Source organism: Gymnoscopelus microlampas (assembly GCF_963454915.1).
Source record: "Gymnoscopelus microlampas genome assembly, chromosome: 2".
Taxonomy (NCBI): Eukaryota; Metazoa; Chordata; class Actinopteri; order Myctophiformes; family Myctophidae; genus Gymnoscopelus; species Gymnoscopelus microlampas.
Genome location: NC_139939.1, coordinates 53,308,024 through 53,324,625, shown reverse-complemented (window position 1 = coordinate 53,324,625; position 16,602 = coordinate 53,308,024). Strand labels below are relative to the sequence as shown.

The 16,602-nt window shown below is 42.8% G+C and overlaps 1 protein-coding gene across 2 annotated transcripts; it reads right to left on the bottom strand.

Moving 5' to 3' along the window:
• Positions 1-4,365: 4,365 nt before the first annotated feature.
• LOC311037295 (SERTA domain-containing protein 2-like) lies at positions 4,366-16,090 on the bottom strand. 2 transcript variants are annotated; one of them, XM_084046417.1, is made up of 2 exons: positions 15,747-16,090; positions 4,366-8,433 (listed from the first exon to the last, which is right to left on the bottom strand). In XM_084046417.1, the coding sequence occupies exon 2, from the start codon at positions 8,427-8,429 to the stop codon at positions 7,263-7,265; it is 1,167 nt and encodes a 388-aa protein (XP_083902543.1). In that variant the 5' UTR covers positions 8,430-8,433; positions 15,747-16,090; the 3' UTR covers positions 4,366-7,262. The 2 variants fall into 2 exon arrangements, with proteins under 2 accessions (XP_083902543.1, XP_083902544.1); XM_084046418.1 differs by lacking the exon at positions 15,747-16,090 and adding an exon at positions 10,821-10,955.
• Between the last annotated feature and the right edge of the window lie 512 nt (positions 16,091-16,602).

The following is a 16,602-nucleotide window of genomic DNA, read 5'->3' as shown; positions in this document are numbered from 1 at the left end:
TGTCCACAGCAAGGGGGAATTTTGAACTGTGAATGGAGTTTCTAGGTGAAAGTGTTTTTTTGAGGTCCCAAAACCTTCCATCCGCCTCCATTCTAAATCTCTGAACTTTTAAAGGAGTACAATTCTAAAACTATTAAACATTTCAAAGATTACTTTTCAGGCAAACATGTCCACAGTAAGATGAACATTTTAAAGTATGAATGGGGTTACTAGGCGTAAGTATGTAGTTGTAAGCCTGCCTTTAAATGTCCATTGCCGCATCGACAATGAATGGGGCGCTTAAAGTTAAATATCTCCAAAACTACAAATGATTTCAAAAGAAAAAATCTCAAGCATGCATGTCCACAGTAAGGTGGAATTTTTGAACTGTGAATGGAGTTTCTAGGTGAACGTGTTTTTTTGAGGTCCCTATACCCTAACCCTAACCTTCCATCCGCCTCCATTCTAAATCTCTGAACTTTTAAATGAGTACAATTCTAAAACTATGCAACATTTCAAAGATTCCTTTTCAGGCAAACATGTCCAGAGTAAGATGAACATTTTAAAGTATGAATGAGGTTACTAGGCGTAAGTATGTAGTTGTAAGCCTGCCTTTAAATGTCCATTGCCGCATCGACAATGAATGGGGCGCTTAAAGTTAAATATCTCCAAAACTACAAATGATTTCAAAAGAAAAAATCTCAAGCATGCATGTCCACAGTAAGGTGGAATTTTTGAACTGTGAATGGAGTTTCTAGGTGAAAGTGTTTTTTTGAGGTCCCAAATTCGTCCATCGACCTCCATTCTAAATCTCTGAACTTTTAAAGGAGTACAATTCTAAAACTATTAAACATTTCAAAGATTCCCTTTCAGGCAAACATGTCCACAGTAAGATGAACATTTTAAAGTTCGAATGGGGTTTCTATTCTATATATGACATTTTGAATCATTACAGTCAGTTCACCTTCTTTTGGGTCTTGAGTCGAACCAATTACTCCCGCGGAGACATCAAATTTCTCTTTTGGGCCTTGAGTCCCAAGACTCAAGGCCCAAAAGAGAAATTTGATGTCTCCGCGGGAGTAATTGGTTCGACTCAAGACTCTTTTGGGTCTTGAGTCTTGGGAAAGAAAAAAAAAGTGTGCTAGTTGGATTTGAACCGGGAATCTTCTGGTTGCAAGTCCTGTATCTAAACCACTACACCACAGAGGTCCTTACATGTTCTGTTGACTTGCGTGGAATTTTCTGAAAGATTATATGAAGGTAAAAGCCCCAGGTAAAAGTTAGAAAGATGACCTTGCGAGATTTGAACTCAGGACCTTCAGTGTGTAAGGCCTGAATCTTAACCACTGCTCCACCATGGTACATACTTTCTATGGTCTCTTACACGCTGTTCAGTGAAAGATCAGATAAAGGTGCAAGAGTCAGGCATTTGTTGGAAACCTGTCCTGGTTGGATTTGAACCAGTAACCTTCTGGTTGCAGGTCCTATATCTAAACCACTGCACCACAGAGGTTCTGACTTGTTCTTTTAACTTAGCCTGGCAAAGTTTGTACCCTTTTCCCTTTAAATATCCATTGCCCATTGCCAAACATGTCCAGAGTAAGATGAACATTTTAAAGTATGAATGAGGTTACTAGGCGTAAGTATGTAGTTGTAAGCCTGCCTTTAAATGTCCATTGCCGCATCGACAATGAATGGGGCGCTTAAAGTTAAATATCTCCAAAACTACAAATGATTTCAAAAGAAAAAATCTCAAGCATGCATGTCCACAGTAAGGTGGAATTTTTGAACTGTGAATGGAGTTTCTAGGTGAAAGTGTTTTTTTGAGGTCCCAAATTCGTCCATCGACCTCCATTCTAAATCTCTGAACTTTTAAAGGAGTACAATTCTAAAACTATTAAACATTTCAAAGATTCCCTTTCAGGCAAACATGTCCACAGTAAGATGAACATTTTAAAGTTCGAATGGGGTTTCTATTCTATATATGACATTTTGAATCATTACAGTCAGTTCACCTTCTTTTGGGTCTTGAGTCGAACCAATTACTCCCGCGGAGACATCAAATTTCTCTTTTGGGCCTTGAGTTGGGACTCAAGGCCCAACAGAGAAATTTGATGTCTCCGCGGGAGTAATTGGATCGACTCAAGACTCTTTTGGGTCTTGAGTCTTGGGAAAGAAAAAAAAAGTGTGCTAGTTGGATTTGAACCGGGAATCTTCTGGTTGCAAGTCCTGTATCTAAACCACTACACCACAGAGGTCCTTACATGTTCTGTTGACTTGCGTGGAATTTTCTGAAAGATTATATAAAGGTAAAAGCCCCAGGTAAAAGTTAGAAAGATGACCTTGCGAGATTTGAACTCAGGACCTTCAGTGTGTAAGGCCTGAATCTTAACCACTGCTCCACCATGGTACATACTTTCGATGGTCTCTTACACGCTGTTCAGTGAAAGATCAGATAAAGGTGCAAGAGTCAGGCATTTGTTGGAAACCTGTCCTGGTTGGATTTGAACCAGTAACCTTCTGGTTGCAGGTCCTATATCTAAACCACTGCACCACAGAGGTTCTGACTTGTTCTTTTAACTTAGCCTGGCAAAGTTTGTACCCTTTTCCCTTTAAATATCCATTGCCATTGACAATGCATTAGGCGCTTAAAGTTAAATATTTCAAAAACTACAAATCATTTCAAAGTAAAACATCTCAAGGATGCATGTCCACAGCAAGGGGGAATTTTGAACTGTGAATGGAGTTTCTAGGTGAAAGTGTTTTTTTGAGGTCCCAAAACCTTCCATGGACCTCCATTCTAAATCTCTGAACTTTTAAAGGAGTACAATTCTAAAACTATTAAACATTTCAAAGATTCCCTTTCAGGCAAACATGTCCACAGTAAGATGAACATTTTAAAGTTCGAATGGGGTTTCTATTCTATATATGACATTTTGAATCATTACAGTCAGTTCACCTTCTTTTGGGTCTTGAGTCGAACCAATTACTCCCGCGGAGACATCAAATTTCTCTTTTGGGCCTTGAGTTGGGACTCAAGGCCCAACAGAGAAATTTGATGTCTCCGCGGGAGTAATTGGTTCGACTCAAGACTCTTTTGGGTCTTGAGTCTTGGGAAAGAAAAAAAAAGTGTGCTAGTTGGATTTGAACCGGGAATCTTCTGGTTGCAAGTCCTGTATCTAAACCACTACACCACAGAGGTCCTTACATGTTCTGTTGACTTGCGTGGAATTTTCTGAAAGATTATATAAAGGTAAAAGCCCCAGGTAAAAGTTAGAAAGATGACCCGCTTTTAACTTAGCCTGGCAAAGTTTGTACCCTTTTCCCTTTAAATATCCATTGCCATTGACAATGCATTAGGCGCTTAAAGTTAAATATTTCAAAAACTACAAATCATTTCAAAGTAAAACATCTCAAGGATGCATGTCCACAGCAAGGGGGAATTTTGAACTGTGAATGGAGTTTCTAGGTGAAAGTGTTTTTTTGAGGTCCCAAAACCTTCCATCCGCCTCCATTCTAAATCTCTGAACTTTTAAAGGAGTACAATTCTAAAACTATTAAACATTTCAAAGATTACTTTTCAGGCAAACATGTCCACAGTAAGATGAACATTTTAAAGTATGAATGGGGTTACTAGCAGTAAGTATGTAGGATTAGTAGCCTGTACTTGTTCCCCTTTAAATATCCATTGCCGCATCGACAATGCATGGGGCACTTAAAGTTAAATATCTCCCAAGCTATAAATGATTTCAAAGAAAAGATCTCAAGCATGCATGTCAACAGTAAGGTGGATTTTTTTTAACTATGAATGGAGTTTCCAGGTGAAAGTGTTTTTTTGAGGTCCCAAATTCCTCCATCGACCTCCATTATAAATCTCTGAACTTTTAAAGGAGTACAATTCTAAAACTATTAAACATTTCAAACATTCCTTTTCAGGCAAACATGTCCACAGCAAGATGAACATTTTAAAGTATGAATGGGGTTACTAGCAGTAAGTATGTAGGATCAGTAGCCTCAGGTTTTGACTTGCTTTTTTGGATTTTGGCCTTTTATACAGTATGTAGTGGGGGTCCCTGCTTCATCTATCCCTCAGCTACAGGGTCCTTGGCCTGAAAAACTGAAAAAACCCTGCTCTATAACCTAAAATCCAAGGTGTTATAAGGAATGATTCACTCATGTTGACAGCCAGCTAGTGACTATACATTAGCTCCACAATTTGGAATTTGCAGTAGCCAAGGTTTGCTTCTCCACTTAAACTCATTTTGGTAGGACACATAGCAAGTCCAAATTCATGGTATACATTTAGTGTTGTTAGGCCTACTAATTCCTATTTGTATGAACCTTTCATTTAGTTACAGAAGTAAGAATAGAGATGAGGACACAACATGTCTCCATTTTCATTTATTGTAGAAAATAAAATTATAAAACTGTAATCAGAATTGAATCCATATTATAGACATTTAAATATTTTTCAGGAAAATGTAATATATTGCATAAGACAAGGCACAGATTCAAGGTCAGCAATGAAGCGCAATTTGCAATATCAGAGCACCTGACTGACCATTTAACCACAAGACACACACAAACGTCCAATGGAGGAAAGAAAATGTTAGCCCATAGCCTATCTTAGGCTTGACCTGCTTGACCTCTGTCTGTATGGTCAAACAGGCAAAGCAAGAACAGAAACAAACAAAAGAAAACTAAATCAAATAAATAACAATGGCATTTTACTGTATGCCACAGACCAGCAAGAGAAGCAGTTAAAATGTGTTTTGATTAGAAATGGTTGGCTCTGCATTCTCCTTTCAGTCAGCCAACAGCAGAAGAAATTGTCTTTAGATATCGCCTCTGTCACGCAGAAAGGGTTAACCTCACTATGTCCAAAACTGTTACTTTTCAGGTATCAAATTCCACCTACAAGCTCAAAACCCGACAGCAACGATATGTAAAACACTCACTAGTGCCCAGGGATGGCGTTGGCAGTTCAAACCACGTCTCTGGAACGACATGGTACTGTACCCTTGCTGGCCTCGGATTGAATCTTTCCTCTGCTGTCTCAGTGAAGGAGGAATGCTATAAGGCCTGATTTTTACTTTGTTGTACAATGGTGTCGCGACACCATCGTACGATAGAGTATAAATTAGGCACGTAGAGCTCTGATTGCCCACTTTCTTTGAAAGTAAAAACAAAATAAAATGAAAATAAAAACTTAGTGGCAAAGTGAAGCTTAGTCAGCGAGTAAGTTAGTTAAAGAGCATCTTAATTCATACGTTGACACCATTATGATGCTCAGTTCTAAAACTCCACTGAATAAACTACACATAGCTACATCACTTATTGCTGAAAACCAATTCATGTGGTGGATGGTATGACAAAACAAATCCTCTCTTACTCACGCGCGTGCACACAGACACACACACGCACGCGCGCGCGCACGCACGCACGCACGCACGCACGCACGCACGCACGCACGCACGCACACACACACACACACACACACACACACACACACACACACACACACACACACACACAAACACACACACACACACACACACACACACACACACACACACACACACACACACACACACACACACACACACATACACATAGACTGAGTAGGCTGGAATAAGGGTATTGACATAGCTGAAATGCTCAAATATTTTACAGAATATGCAATACATCACTCATTGCATGGTGGTGTCCATCCCCCCCGCCCCCCCCCCCCCCCCCCCCCCCCAAAAGAATATTATGCATTTTTATGTTCTGTACAAACAAAATATTAGTGTCAATATTACAATAAATATTTGTACACGAGAGCCAAGAGAAAATAAATAACTTCATCAGAAATAGACGATTCAAAGTATTGTTTTGTTTTTGTGTTTGGTGCATGTGCAAATGTTCTCATAAAAGATACACTTCCATTTCACACTTGACCGACTCCATCTGGGTCACACAGCGAAAGTAAGCCAGCAACAGGAGATGAAAGCAGTCATAACGCTGCCATTGGAAACAGCTCATTTGGTGTTTTTTCTTACCTGCATTATGGTCAGTTAGCACATACGTACAAGTATGTTTCCTGACCTCTGGGCCTTTGAAACCTAGTAAAACACCCACTGCATAATTAGAAATAAATTAGAAAATGAATTTGTTTTTCTCCATGAAAAACATACTTTCTGAAAATACATTTTACCCAATAGTAGCAGTACATCGCGCCAGCAGTAGTGGTATTCAGTAACAAAGTCGATCAGTTGTGAAAATGCTACATAGAAACCACTTGATGGTAGATGTATGGATAGATTTTAGATGGATTCGAAACTTTCGCGTGTTCTTCGTGACTGATGTGTTACCCAAAACGTTTTAGGTCAGACTACGCAAACCTGTGAGTGTTGTGAAGAAATGTTATTGTAAACCGAGTCCATTCTTTGCCAGAAACATTTCAGAGAAAATGTGTAGTTCTGTGCTGGCTAAAAAAAACACAGCAAAATGCAATCGCTTGATAAAAACGGTGGAACATGGACGAAGGCACTCGGCTGCATAAATTACTTTTGTCAAACAATGCATCTGACATTTTCTCTCATCGGGGAAAAGCATGCACAGAGTAGAAAAGTCTCTGACAATGTTTAGCTTTTCTTACAATTCTCGGACACTGGTAGAAAACTGTACAAAACAACTCAATTGGTGAGCTATAGCCCATTCAATCCAGGAACACACACTGTGTCATTTTAGATTTTTTTTGCTACAACCTTTATTTTACACTTTGGGCTATTCAAAAATAGCAGATCTACAAGCGGCACCGAGTGTTGCACTACGAGCTTGTAGATCTGCTATTTTTTGAAAAATCATGAATATTTGGGGAAATCTTTGAATATATATATATATTTTAAAGCGAAAATGTTGAACTCAAATCTTTGCTTCTGGGGATTCTACAAAAGTTTTTTTTTTTTTTAACTTATGTTTTTTCATGTCAAGGACCCCCAAAATGATATGTGTTTGTCCGCGGTTCCAGTATTTGTCCGCGGTTATTTAGTTCCAGGGTCCCCCAGAAGCAAAGATTTGAGTACAAAATGTATACATTCAAAGATTTGCACACATTTTCACGATTATTTCTTTCAAAAATAGCAGATCTACAAGCTCATAGGGCGGCACTCAGTGCGCTGCACTATGAGCTTGTATATCTGCCATTTTTAAAATGCCAAAGTAATGTTAAAATGACACAGATGCGTTCCCGGATTGAATGGGAAAAATGACGTCCCTCTGAGGTGGTTCATGTTTGTCCCTCAGGAGCCCACCAACACCTCCATAATGTGGTCCAGCTCGGCCAGGTCCATTTTGAAAGGCTGGTTCTGGGAACTCCCGCCGCCTGTACCACCGTAGCTGGAGATGGTCTTCACCAAGTCATCCGCCATCGCCCCGGGAGCCATCTTGGACGCGGAGGAGGTGACGGAGGAGGGGGAGGTGCCCCCGCCGCCGGGGCCGAAGTCGTACATGGACGTGTCGATGTCGGTGAACAGGATGTCGTCCAGGGCAAAGTCTGTCAGAAAGCCCTGCGCTGAGGGGGAGGAGGGTGTGTCCGTGGTGGTACTGGGAGGAAGAGGAAGAGGGGGAGCGGGTTTCTCCATTGTTCTCTCCTCCTCCTCCTCCTCCTTTTGTGAGTTCTGCCCGACCTCCTTCATGCTCACATCCACCGACAGAGCCGTCTGAGGAGACGAGAGGGCGCCGGAGGAGGCGTAGGGTGGAGAGAGCGAAGGGGAGGTGTAAGGGGGAGAGAGCGAAGGGGAGGACGACGCTGTCACAACAACGGTGGGACACAGCTCCTCGATCTCCTCCAGAGCCGTGGAGAAGCTGTCTTTTTGGGGCGAGGGGGCGGGGGGCGGCGGGGGCGGCTGTGGGGAGGAGTAATGGTGCATGGGGTGGGGCGAGGAGGAGGGCGGCGGCAGGGCGAAGAACAGCGGGGAGTCTTCCTCCAGGAGGGAGGCGGGAGTAAGGCAGGAGTCCAAGGAGGAGAGGATGCTGAAGGAGGGAGGAGGAGGGAGAGAGGGCGCCTGGCGATGATATCCTTCGTCGTCGCCGTTGACGTCAGCGGAGGCAGAGGAGCGGGGTGCGGCGGCGGGCTGCTGCTGCTGCACGGCGAAGAAGAGGGCGCGCACGCCTCCCCCGCCCTCCTGTTTGAACTCCTCATGGATGTGGCGGATCATGTTGTTGATGAGGACGCGCCGCTGGAGGCCTGGGTCCGGGCCGGCCCGCGGGCCGTACAGCTTCATCAGCGACATGTTGAGGACCGTCTGACGCTGCAGGGCGTAGGTCGCCCGCGAGAGGCCTCCCCCGCCGACCGCTGCGTGCACCGTGCCCGTGCCAGCCCCTGGTGGCATCATGGTGCCCACGATGCCCTCGTCCAGTCCATCCTCGACCTGGTTCAGTTTCCGCTTCACCCCGTTACCCAACATGGATCTGTGGAGCAGAGACAGGAGGGGGAAATATAGATATATATAAATATATAAATATAGATCATCACTATGTGTGGCGGTTCCACATAAGCCACATATTCAATGGTAGCAAAACTGGTAGCAAAGAAAAGGGATAGTTCACCCCCAAAATGACTATCAATTAGTCACCCCATGAAAACTTGAATTCATGGATATTTTTTTGTTTTTGTTGCATTCCTAAGAACCGGCAGGCAGCAGTTTCGGTAGGAGACATAAAGAGTCTCCTTTGTGTCTCCTACCGGAACCGCTGGTCATCAAATTATTGGCTTAGGAATGCGACAAAAATTAAAAAAATATCCATGAATTCAAGTCTCCATGGGGTGACTAATCGATAGTTTGGGTGAACTATCCCTTTAAAAGAAGTGACAGGTAGAACTGAGACTATATTTAGGGGGTGGCAGTATCGTAAAAGCTAGAAAGTGTGGTGGAAACGTACTGGTTCAAATCCCCTGGACAACAACTAGACAAATTTGCACGTGCCCTTGGGCAAGGCACAAGTTCAACCACGTTTGCTCTAATGAAGCTATTCAACCACAAACAGTCCAAGACTGCAGTGTCACTGGGCTGCTCCCAAATGTGAATGTTTGTAACTCTTGTTATTGTGAATCTCTAAGCTAATGTGCTTAGCAGATCTTCCCTGGGAAAGACAAAAGGTGAAAAGTTGAAAAGCTGAAGAACGAAGAGAAGAAACTCATTTCCAGTTTATCCAGTACCTACTACACGTGTCAAATACAGCACCTTAACAAACAATTGAATTGAGAGTTGATGGTGGGGTGTGGGGCAGAGGTGTAAAGTAAATAAGTTAATTTACTCAAGTACTGTGCTTAAGTACAATTTTGAGGTATTTCATTTTTTCCAGTACTTTTACTTCTACTCCACTACATCTCAGGGGCAAATAGGCTACTATACTTTTACTCCACAACAATTATTTGAAAACTTTAGTTACTAGTTACTTTGTAGACTTTGATTTTTATTACAAAACATATACCCACTTCAGCCCTATATACATTTCGGCCATTTGAAAATAGCCGATCTGCAAGCTCATAATGCGTTGCGATTGTACGCATTGTGTGCTTGTAGATCTGATTTTCAAAAGATTTTTATACATGTGTCAACTTGTGAAGCGGTACATTCTGCATAATGAGTACTTTCTACTTTTGGTACTTCAAGTAAACTTTTGATACCAACACTTTTACTTCAGTAAAACATGTGGGTACTTTCTCCACCACTGGTGTGGGGGGTGGGTGCACCAGAAGGACAGGTTTGGGGACGGGGGAGGGGGGGTTTCTCTGTCAGCTGAATGGTTCCCATGTGAGCAGGAGTCAGCTGACTGTGGGTGGGAGGCAGCAAGTGAGTGTTCTCCCCTCCTGACTCCCTCACAACACAAGGCAACACGTGTCAACAGGACAGGAAATGGCCAAGAAGCTTCTGTCCTTATTATCACCCACAGCCCAGACCCTCCCCCCTCTGTTCAGACAGCCAACACTCAGTGTTGCCATGTCTGCTTATTATACGCGACTTTGGGGATTGTTTTTCTGTAAAGTTGCTTGTTAATATTGGTTGTTGTAGTTTGCAGTTTTTTTGGGCTTGTTGCCAAATGTTTAAACCAGTGGTTTCTTAAATGTTTTCATGTCAAGGACCCCCCCAATGTATTAGTCTGCAAAACCTCACCTGAAAATATTTTGTGCCAGGGACCCCCATATACCAGATTTGTGTTGTTAAAATGTTTTTTCCATTTTTTCCCAAGATTCTTTTGAAAATTGCTGCGACGTGTTGTGAGCTTGAGATCGGCTATTTTCAAATAGCCGATGCTCACATGGCCTATAGTTCCTTCTTTTGGGCTTGTTTATAATAGACCTGGTTGCTTATTTCTCTCGCTAAACCTGGCAACACTGGATTCAGTTAGTCCCTACATAGACTGGAAACATGCTGGAAATCAGCATGTAGGAAAACCACCCAGAATAAATTCTGATCTACACGCTGTAGACATAGAAATCTTATTTTAATTTAGGAATGCCAAGTATGCATGAATGGTTTCAGACAGCAATTACCAGCTCCACATTTTTGTACAGTACAGTTCACACCTGAGAGCTCCCCAGTACAACCACAGACGTATATGTACTGGGTACTTCCACAGAAACTGCAACTTTGTTCATGGACTTTCAACTAGGTTCAAGGTGCAATTATTTGGTGACAGGAGAAGAGAATGGGGATTTATCCAGCAAGCAACCTTCCATTCACTTCATTCAAGTCTATCAGTCTAACTTTTAGGCTACCAACATAGAAGAACTAAACAAACTTTGAACTGAATTAATGTCATGCTGTATATTTATATTTTTTTCAAATCCTTACCATGGCCAGCAGCCCTCAGCAAGTCAATCACAGGTTCTTTCACAACCGTCTCATATGAACACATTAAAAAAGATGTAAGCAGACAAAGGCCAAGATAATAATAAAAACGAAACCTGTGGTAGGCAGGGAACACAGACTTTGAGCTGCTACCAAACTGTCATCTAAGACGGAACACACCTCTCCTAGAGTGCATGGTTTCAGCTCTGTGAGTAACTCTACCCCAGCGGCACGCTAACTGAGCAATCTCTAAAAGCCTCGCCTCTTTCAGGTGGTTCTGCGGTGAGCTGCCACCACGCACATGCAAAGAAGAAAAGGAGGGATTCATGAAAAGGAAAGGATTCCCCTGCAAATCTAATATTTTGATTGTGCATCAAAACAAAGTGAGAGTGAGAACAGTTTGTGAGCTACTCTTGAAAAAAAACAATCAATATGTAAAATCCTCTGTACACAGGTGCATGCTTGCACATTATTCACATGTGCAGAGAGAAAGCACTGGCACTGCTGGGGCAAGATCTGCACTGGCTTGTTACTATGACGAATGTGGTCAGCTGGGAATCCTGGGTGGAAGGAAGTAGAAGGGGTGGGGGGGGTAGGTTCTCCTGCAGCCAGCTCGGCTGCAGCTGATGCTGCAGTGTGAAGATGAAAGGAGAGGTGAGAGAGAGAGGCAGATCCACGTGGGTGACTGCGTGTGCGGCGTGTGCTCCATATAGGACTACATACATACGGCCAACGAACCATCCGTTTTGGGTAGCACTGGGGGGACGTGCATGCTAAGCTTTTCAATTTAAGTCTTAATCCTGATTTATACTTTGTCGTGCGATGTTACATCTGCTGCACATTTGTGAGCTTGAAAATCGGCTATTTTGAGTGAGTGACACTGTTGTACGACAGAGCATATAAATGAGGCATTACTCAAGGACTCTATGTCCTCTGAGCCACATGACAGCTGAGGGACGTATGCACTTGCTGTTGTGTGGTGTGGAACAAACCTGGGACAACAAACCTGTTTTGACTATGGGACGGGTCGGGTACGCTAAACCACAAGGCCCCAATAAGTCAGTCACCGGCTGCATTTTGTGCTCATGCTGAAAATGCCTATATGGGGGTTATATCATCTAACAATCCCAACATACCACCCGCTCTTATAGCATTAATCATCAGCCTCCCTCCCTCCCTCCTCCTCCTGCACCCAGTCGGTCTTTTCATACATGTGGGGCCCTTCGAGGTCGCCATCTGCTGACACTGAGTCAGGACGAGGACGGGGGGCGATGTGGGGAGAGAGATACACAGAATCTGCCTGACAATGCTGCAATCAACGGAGAGGATGAGCAGAAACTAAGAAATAAAAAAGAGAGAAGAGCCATGGCCAGGTAGCGAGAGAGAGAGAGAGAGAGAGAGAAGAGAGATGTAGTGATGGATTTGGACAGGGACTGGGGAAAATCTAAATGGGAATAAATATGGGTGAAACAATCAACTAATCGATCAAAAGAAGATATAAACCAAATAATCAGTATTGTGACGTGTCATGTAAATGTTTCTAGAGTGCTATTCACAACTTCATCAAAATGTGAATGATTGTATTTGATCCATATTATAAATGCTTAGCTTTTATGTTTATTGCTGGGTAAACGATAACATCAGTTAACATAAATCAAGCAATCTCAAGATACCTGTGTTCAAGTAACGTGTGGTGAGCATTTAACATCATTTTGCACTTTATTACGTTATTTTACTGTCATTTAACGTCTAAATTATTAAAAGCGTAGATTGATCAAATAAAAAAATATATACTGACAGATTCATCGTTTACAAAAAATAGTGGATGGTTTACAGCAGCACTAATGGGACTTGGACATCACACAAAATCAGGCGCTGAGAGAGATTAATGAGGAAGACACTGAGTGGGCCATCGGCGTGCTTGGGGGAGGGAGTGGTGCAGACAGGCAGCTGTGTATAGGGTGGACTCAGAAGCCACATACCTTTCCTTTGAGCAAACAATAAGAAACGGTGTCGTGTTACAACACCACTGCAAGCGCTCTGTTCAGCCCTCCACTGAGCACTGCTGCTCAGCCAGCAGCCACTATACTACTCTCAGCTGGCCCACAGCTTGTTGGCGCTCAAATTACACAGACAACTCCTCTGGACGGAGTGTGTGTGTGGGTCCCTCTCTCTCTGCCCATCTCTGGACGGAGGTGTAGCCTATGTCCCTGCCTGAACTCTCTGGATCTTCGGGATGCAGTAATTCTGACAAGTAACACACACACAGCACTTCTAATGTGTGCATTCTCCCCTCAGCACTTTGCCTTCAATGGCGTTGATACTGAAAAGGTCAGGGTATCATTATACCCTTCTTTTGTGGGGGAAGAGTGGCTGTTTAAAAGCAGCTGCCTAGAACATTCTGCAGTTCAGAGTGTGGAGGAAGCAGCCTTTAGTGTAGAGGTTTTCTAATTCCTGCAGTGCTGATTCCCAGGAATACCTCTGGATTCTGTACCTTGCTTAAGTTAATTATTTCTGCATATCCTTGTAGGAAGGCCAGGCATTTATGTGTTCAACCAAGGCACCTAAAAAGCAGGGTCAGACTCGTGCCTGGACAATTCCATGTCCCTCAGTTATACTCGTTTGCCTTGATGTCCCACAAAATGACCTCTAGATTAAACTACAATCAATGGCGTATTCCTTAGAGATATGTGTCTTCTATTATCTGCAGGATTTAAGTGTAAGTGTCACAATTCTGGTTTTATATTAGAAACAGCCAAGAGCACTTGCAGCCTGAGGTCTTCTCAAGTTGGTATAGTTTAAATTATTGGGCCTTGTTTAAGAAATGTCGAGCTATTTTTAATCAGTTGCAGAGAAAGGGGGAATCCGCAGCCAACTGGCTGAAATATTTAGGTAAACTTCCGCTCTCTCGTTCAGAAAGAAAAAAGAAAAGGGAACAAAATTTAGTGTTTACTGGAAACTGGGCCAGTTTATGAAGAGAGTCAAGGAAGCTACGCTGGACTTTAGTCACTGAAATGGAATGTTGTCTGTTTGGTGCCACTGTGTGTGTGTGTGTGTGTGTGTGTGTGTGTGTGCGTGTGTGTGTGTGTGTGTGTGCACCTAATCTCTCTGTGTAGAGGAGATTGTTGTCTTCACAACACTTCAGAGTGTATTGTGGTGTTATACTAACTGGTGTTATACTATACTGAGCTGTGGTCTGGGCGCGTGTGTGTGTGTGTGTGTGTGTGTGTGTGTGTGTGTGTGTGTGTGTGTGCATGAGTCACTTCAATATCTATGCATGCTCACCATTTTGAATATAAAATGCTGGCACGTAACATATGGCAGAAAGTGAGCCGTGCAAACTTTTTAAAAAGGGTTTTTTTTTACACTTTTTTTTTTACTGTACAGAAAATGTCAAGGTCTCGACAGCATACAATAATGTGCGATTTATGAATCCTGGTTGTTTGTAAATAACTTGTACGTATGTTTGTTTTCTTGGCCAGCTCTCATGAAAACATATTTAATATAAACCAGAATGCTTGGTTAGAAATGTTTAAAAATAAATCATAACAAATAATTATAAATACAAAAACAAGTCAGATGGGATCAAAGCATTACAGTGTCCCTTCTGTAAGCTTTGTGTGTTTGTTTAGTGTATTCTACTTCTCAGAGAGACAGGACCTTTGCATGCAAAGACTTGAACATTGCAAGACCACAGTAATGGCCCTATCATGAGGGATCACTGTAAGAACGTGTGTGAGACATTTTAAGACAACATCCCCTCCTGGCCTTACATAATAATACTCACAAAGTAGCAATTGTACTACGACCCACACACACACACATGAACGCACGTCAGCTCTCAGTTACATTGCTGAGAGGCCCCGCCCACTCCAACTTTAAAGGTCTGAAACATTCTTCACAGGCAACGGCCTAGGCAGCAATACCTGCTGCTCCACTCTCTCTCCAGTTCAATACCTGCTGCTCCACTCTCTCTCCAGTTCAATACCTGCTGCTCCACTCTCTCTCCATTTCAATACACAGACACACATATAGATACAAAAACATGTCAAAACAGTCAAAGTGAAAGTATCAGGCAACAGCCTAATACCAATTAGACATAATGTCTCTGTAGTAGGCTACTATGTGACCCCTGTCTAAACCTGTCACAACAGCTGCCCCAACCTCCAGAGCAGCAGAATGCTTCAACAACATTAAGGCTGTGAATGTGATGGGGGGGGGGGGGGGGCATAGTCCCACTAACCGCCACCTGCCACAAAGTACTCAAACGGTTATGGTGGGCTACTACTGACTGCCTGGACAAGGGGACAACAATGTTGCAAATGTTATAATTTGTTCTGTGTATACACGTGAGCGGGGCGCCACTTAGTAGCAGAATGACTCGTTACATGTAGTAACAATGTAGTGACAATGTAGTGACAATGTTGTTACAATGTAGTGACAATGTAGTGACAATGTAGTAACAATGTTGTTACAATGTAGTAACAATGCTGTAACAATGTAGTAATTTAACTGCTATTAAAGTTTTCAATCAATCAGTAACAATGTAGTAACAATGTTGTAATGTTGTTACAGTGTAGTAACAACGTTGTCATTTAACTGCTATTAAAGTATTCAATCAATCAATCAATCAATCAATAACAATGTTGGTACAATGCTGTAACAAATTTGTAGTAACAATGTCACGACGGGTGGCGCTGCAGTGGAACAACTCGACAACCGACGGTGAGTGACTGTGACTGAAGACATGATCAGCCCTATCGGCGACAGTCTGCGACAAAACAAATACTGTACTGTCCTCAGAATCATTTTCAACACACATGACATAATGCATGCCTCGTGCACCGTGGGCTTTCTTCTTAAACGACACAGACGTGAAATATTAAAGTCATGTGCAATAATAACGTAGGAGCCATCATAATAACTTACCACATGTACTGTGATCTCACAATCCTGCATCGGTGTCACCGAGACGCCACCAGACGGGCTGAAGAGGGACATCGATTCTTCCAAAATGTTCACGTTTCTCTGCCCCACGTTTCTTTCATAATTAGTCCTCTCTCCCAGCCAGAGGTAGTGTAGTCGCAGCAGATCTGCACGCACACGCACGCATGGAGCGCACACACACACATGCACACATGCACACACACACAAACACACACACACACACACACACACACACACACACACACACGCACACACACACAAATGGCGAGCGAGTGAAGAGAAAAGGCCGAGGAGGAGGACAGATGACTGTAGTGTCACCTCGCCGAGCAGCGACCACCGTTATGACGTCGCGAGAGGAGGAGAGTAGGACTGGGACTGGATCCAGTGGATCTCTGCTCCGCCTCGACAGAGACAAGACCCCGCCCCCTCTTCATTTACAATCCACAACACGACGGAGCCGCTTGCCAAAAATATCAGATCTACAAGTAGGCCTGCCTATAGCATTGGTTCTCAAAGTGGGGTCCCAGCAAAATGTGTTAATATAACAATAATTTTAACCACTTTCACCTATTATAGGCCTACTTTGGCTATTCAAAAATAGCAGATATACAAGCTCATAGCACGGCACCGAGTGCCATGCTATGAGCTTAAGTTGTAGATCTACTATTTTTGAAAATTTGTGAACATTTGTGCAAACCTTTGGATATATATATTTTTAAAGCGAACATTTGTAACTCAAATCTTTGCTTTTGGGGGTCCCTGGCACAACATATTTTCAGGTGGGGGTCCACGGCCAAATACATATCAATTGGGGGTCCTTGGCACGAAAAAGACTGAG

Excerpts from the sequence above, each read along its gene's own strand:
- LOC311037295 (XM_084046417.1), bottom strand. The coding sequence starts at position 8,429 with ATGTTGGGTAACGGGGTGAAGCGGAAACTGAACCAGGTCGAGGATGGA.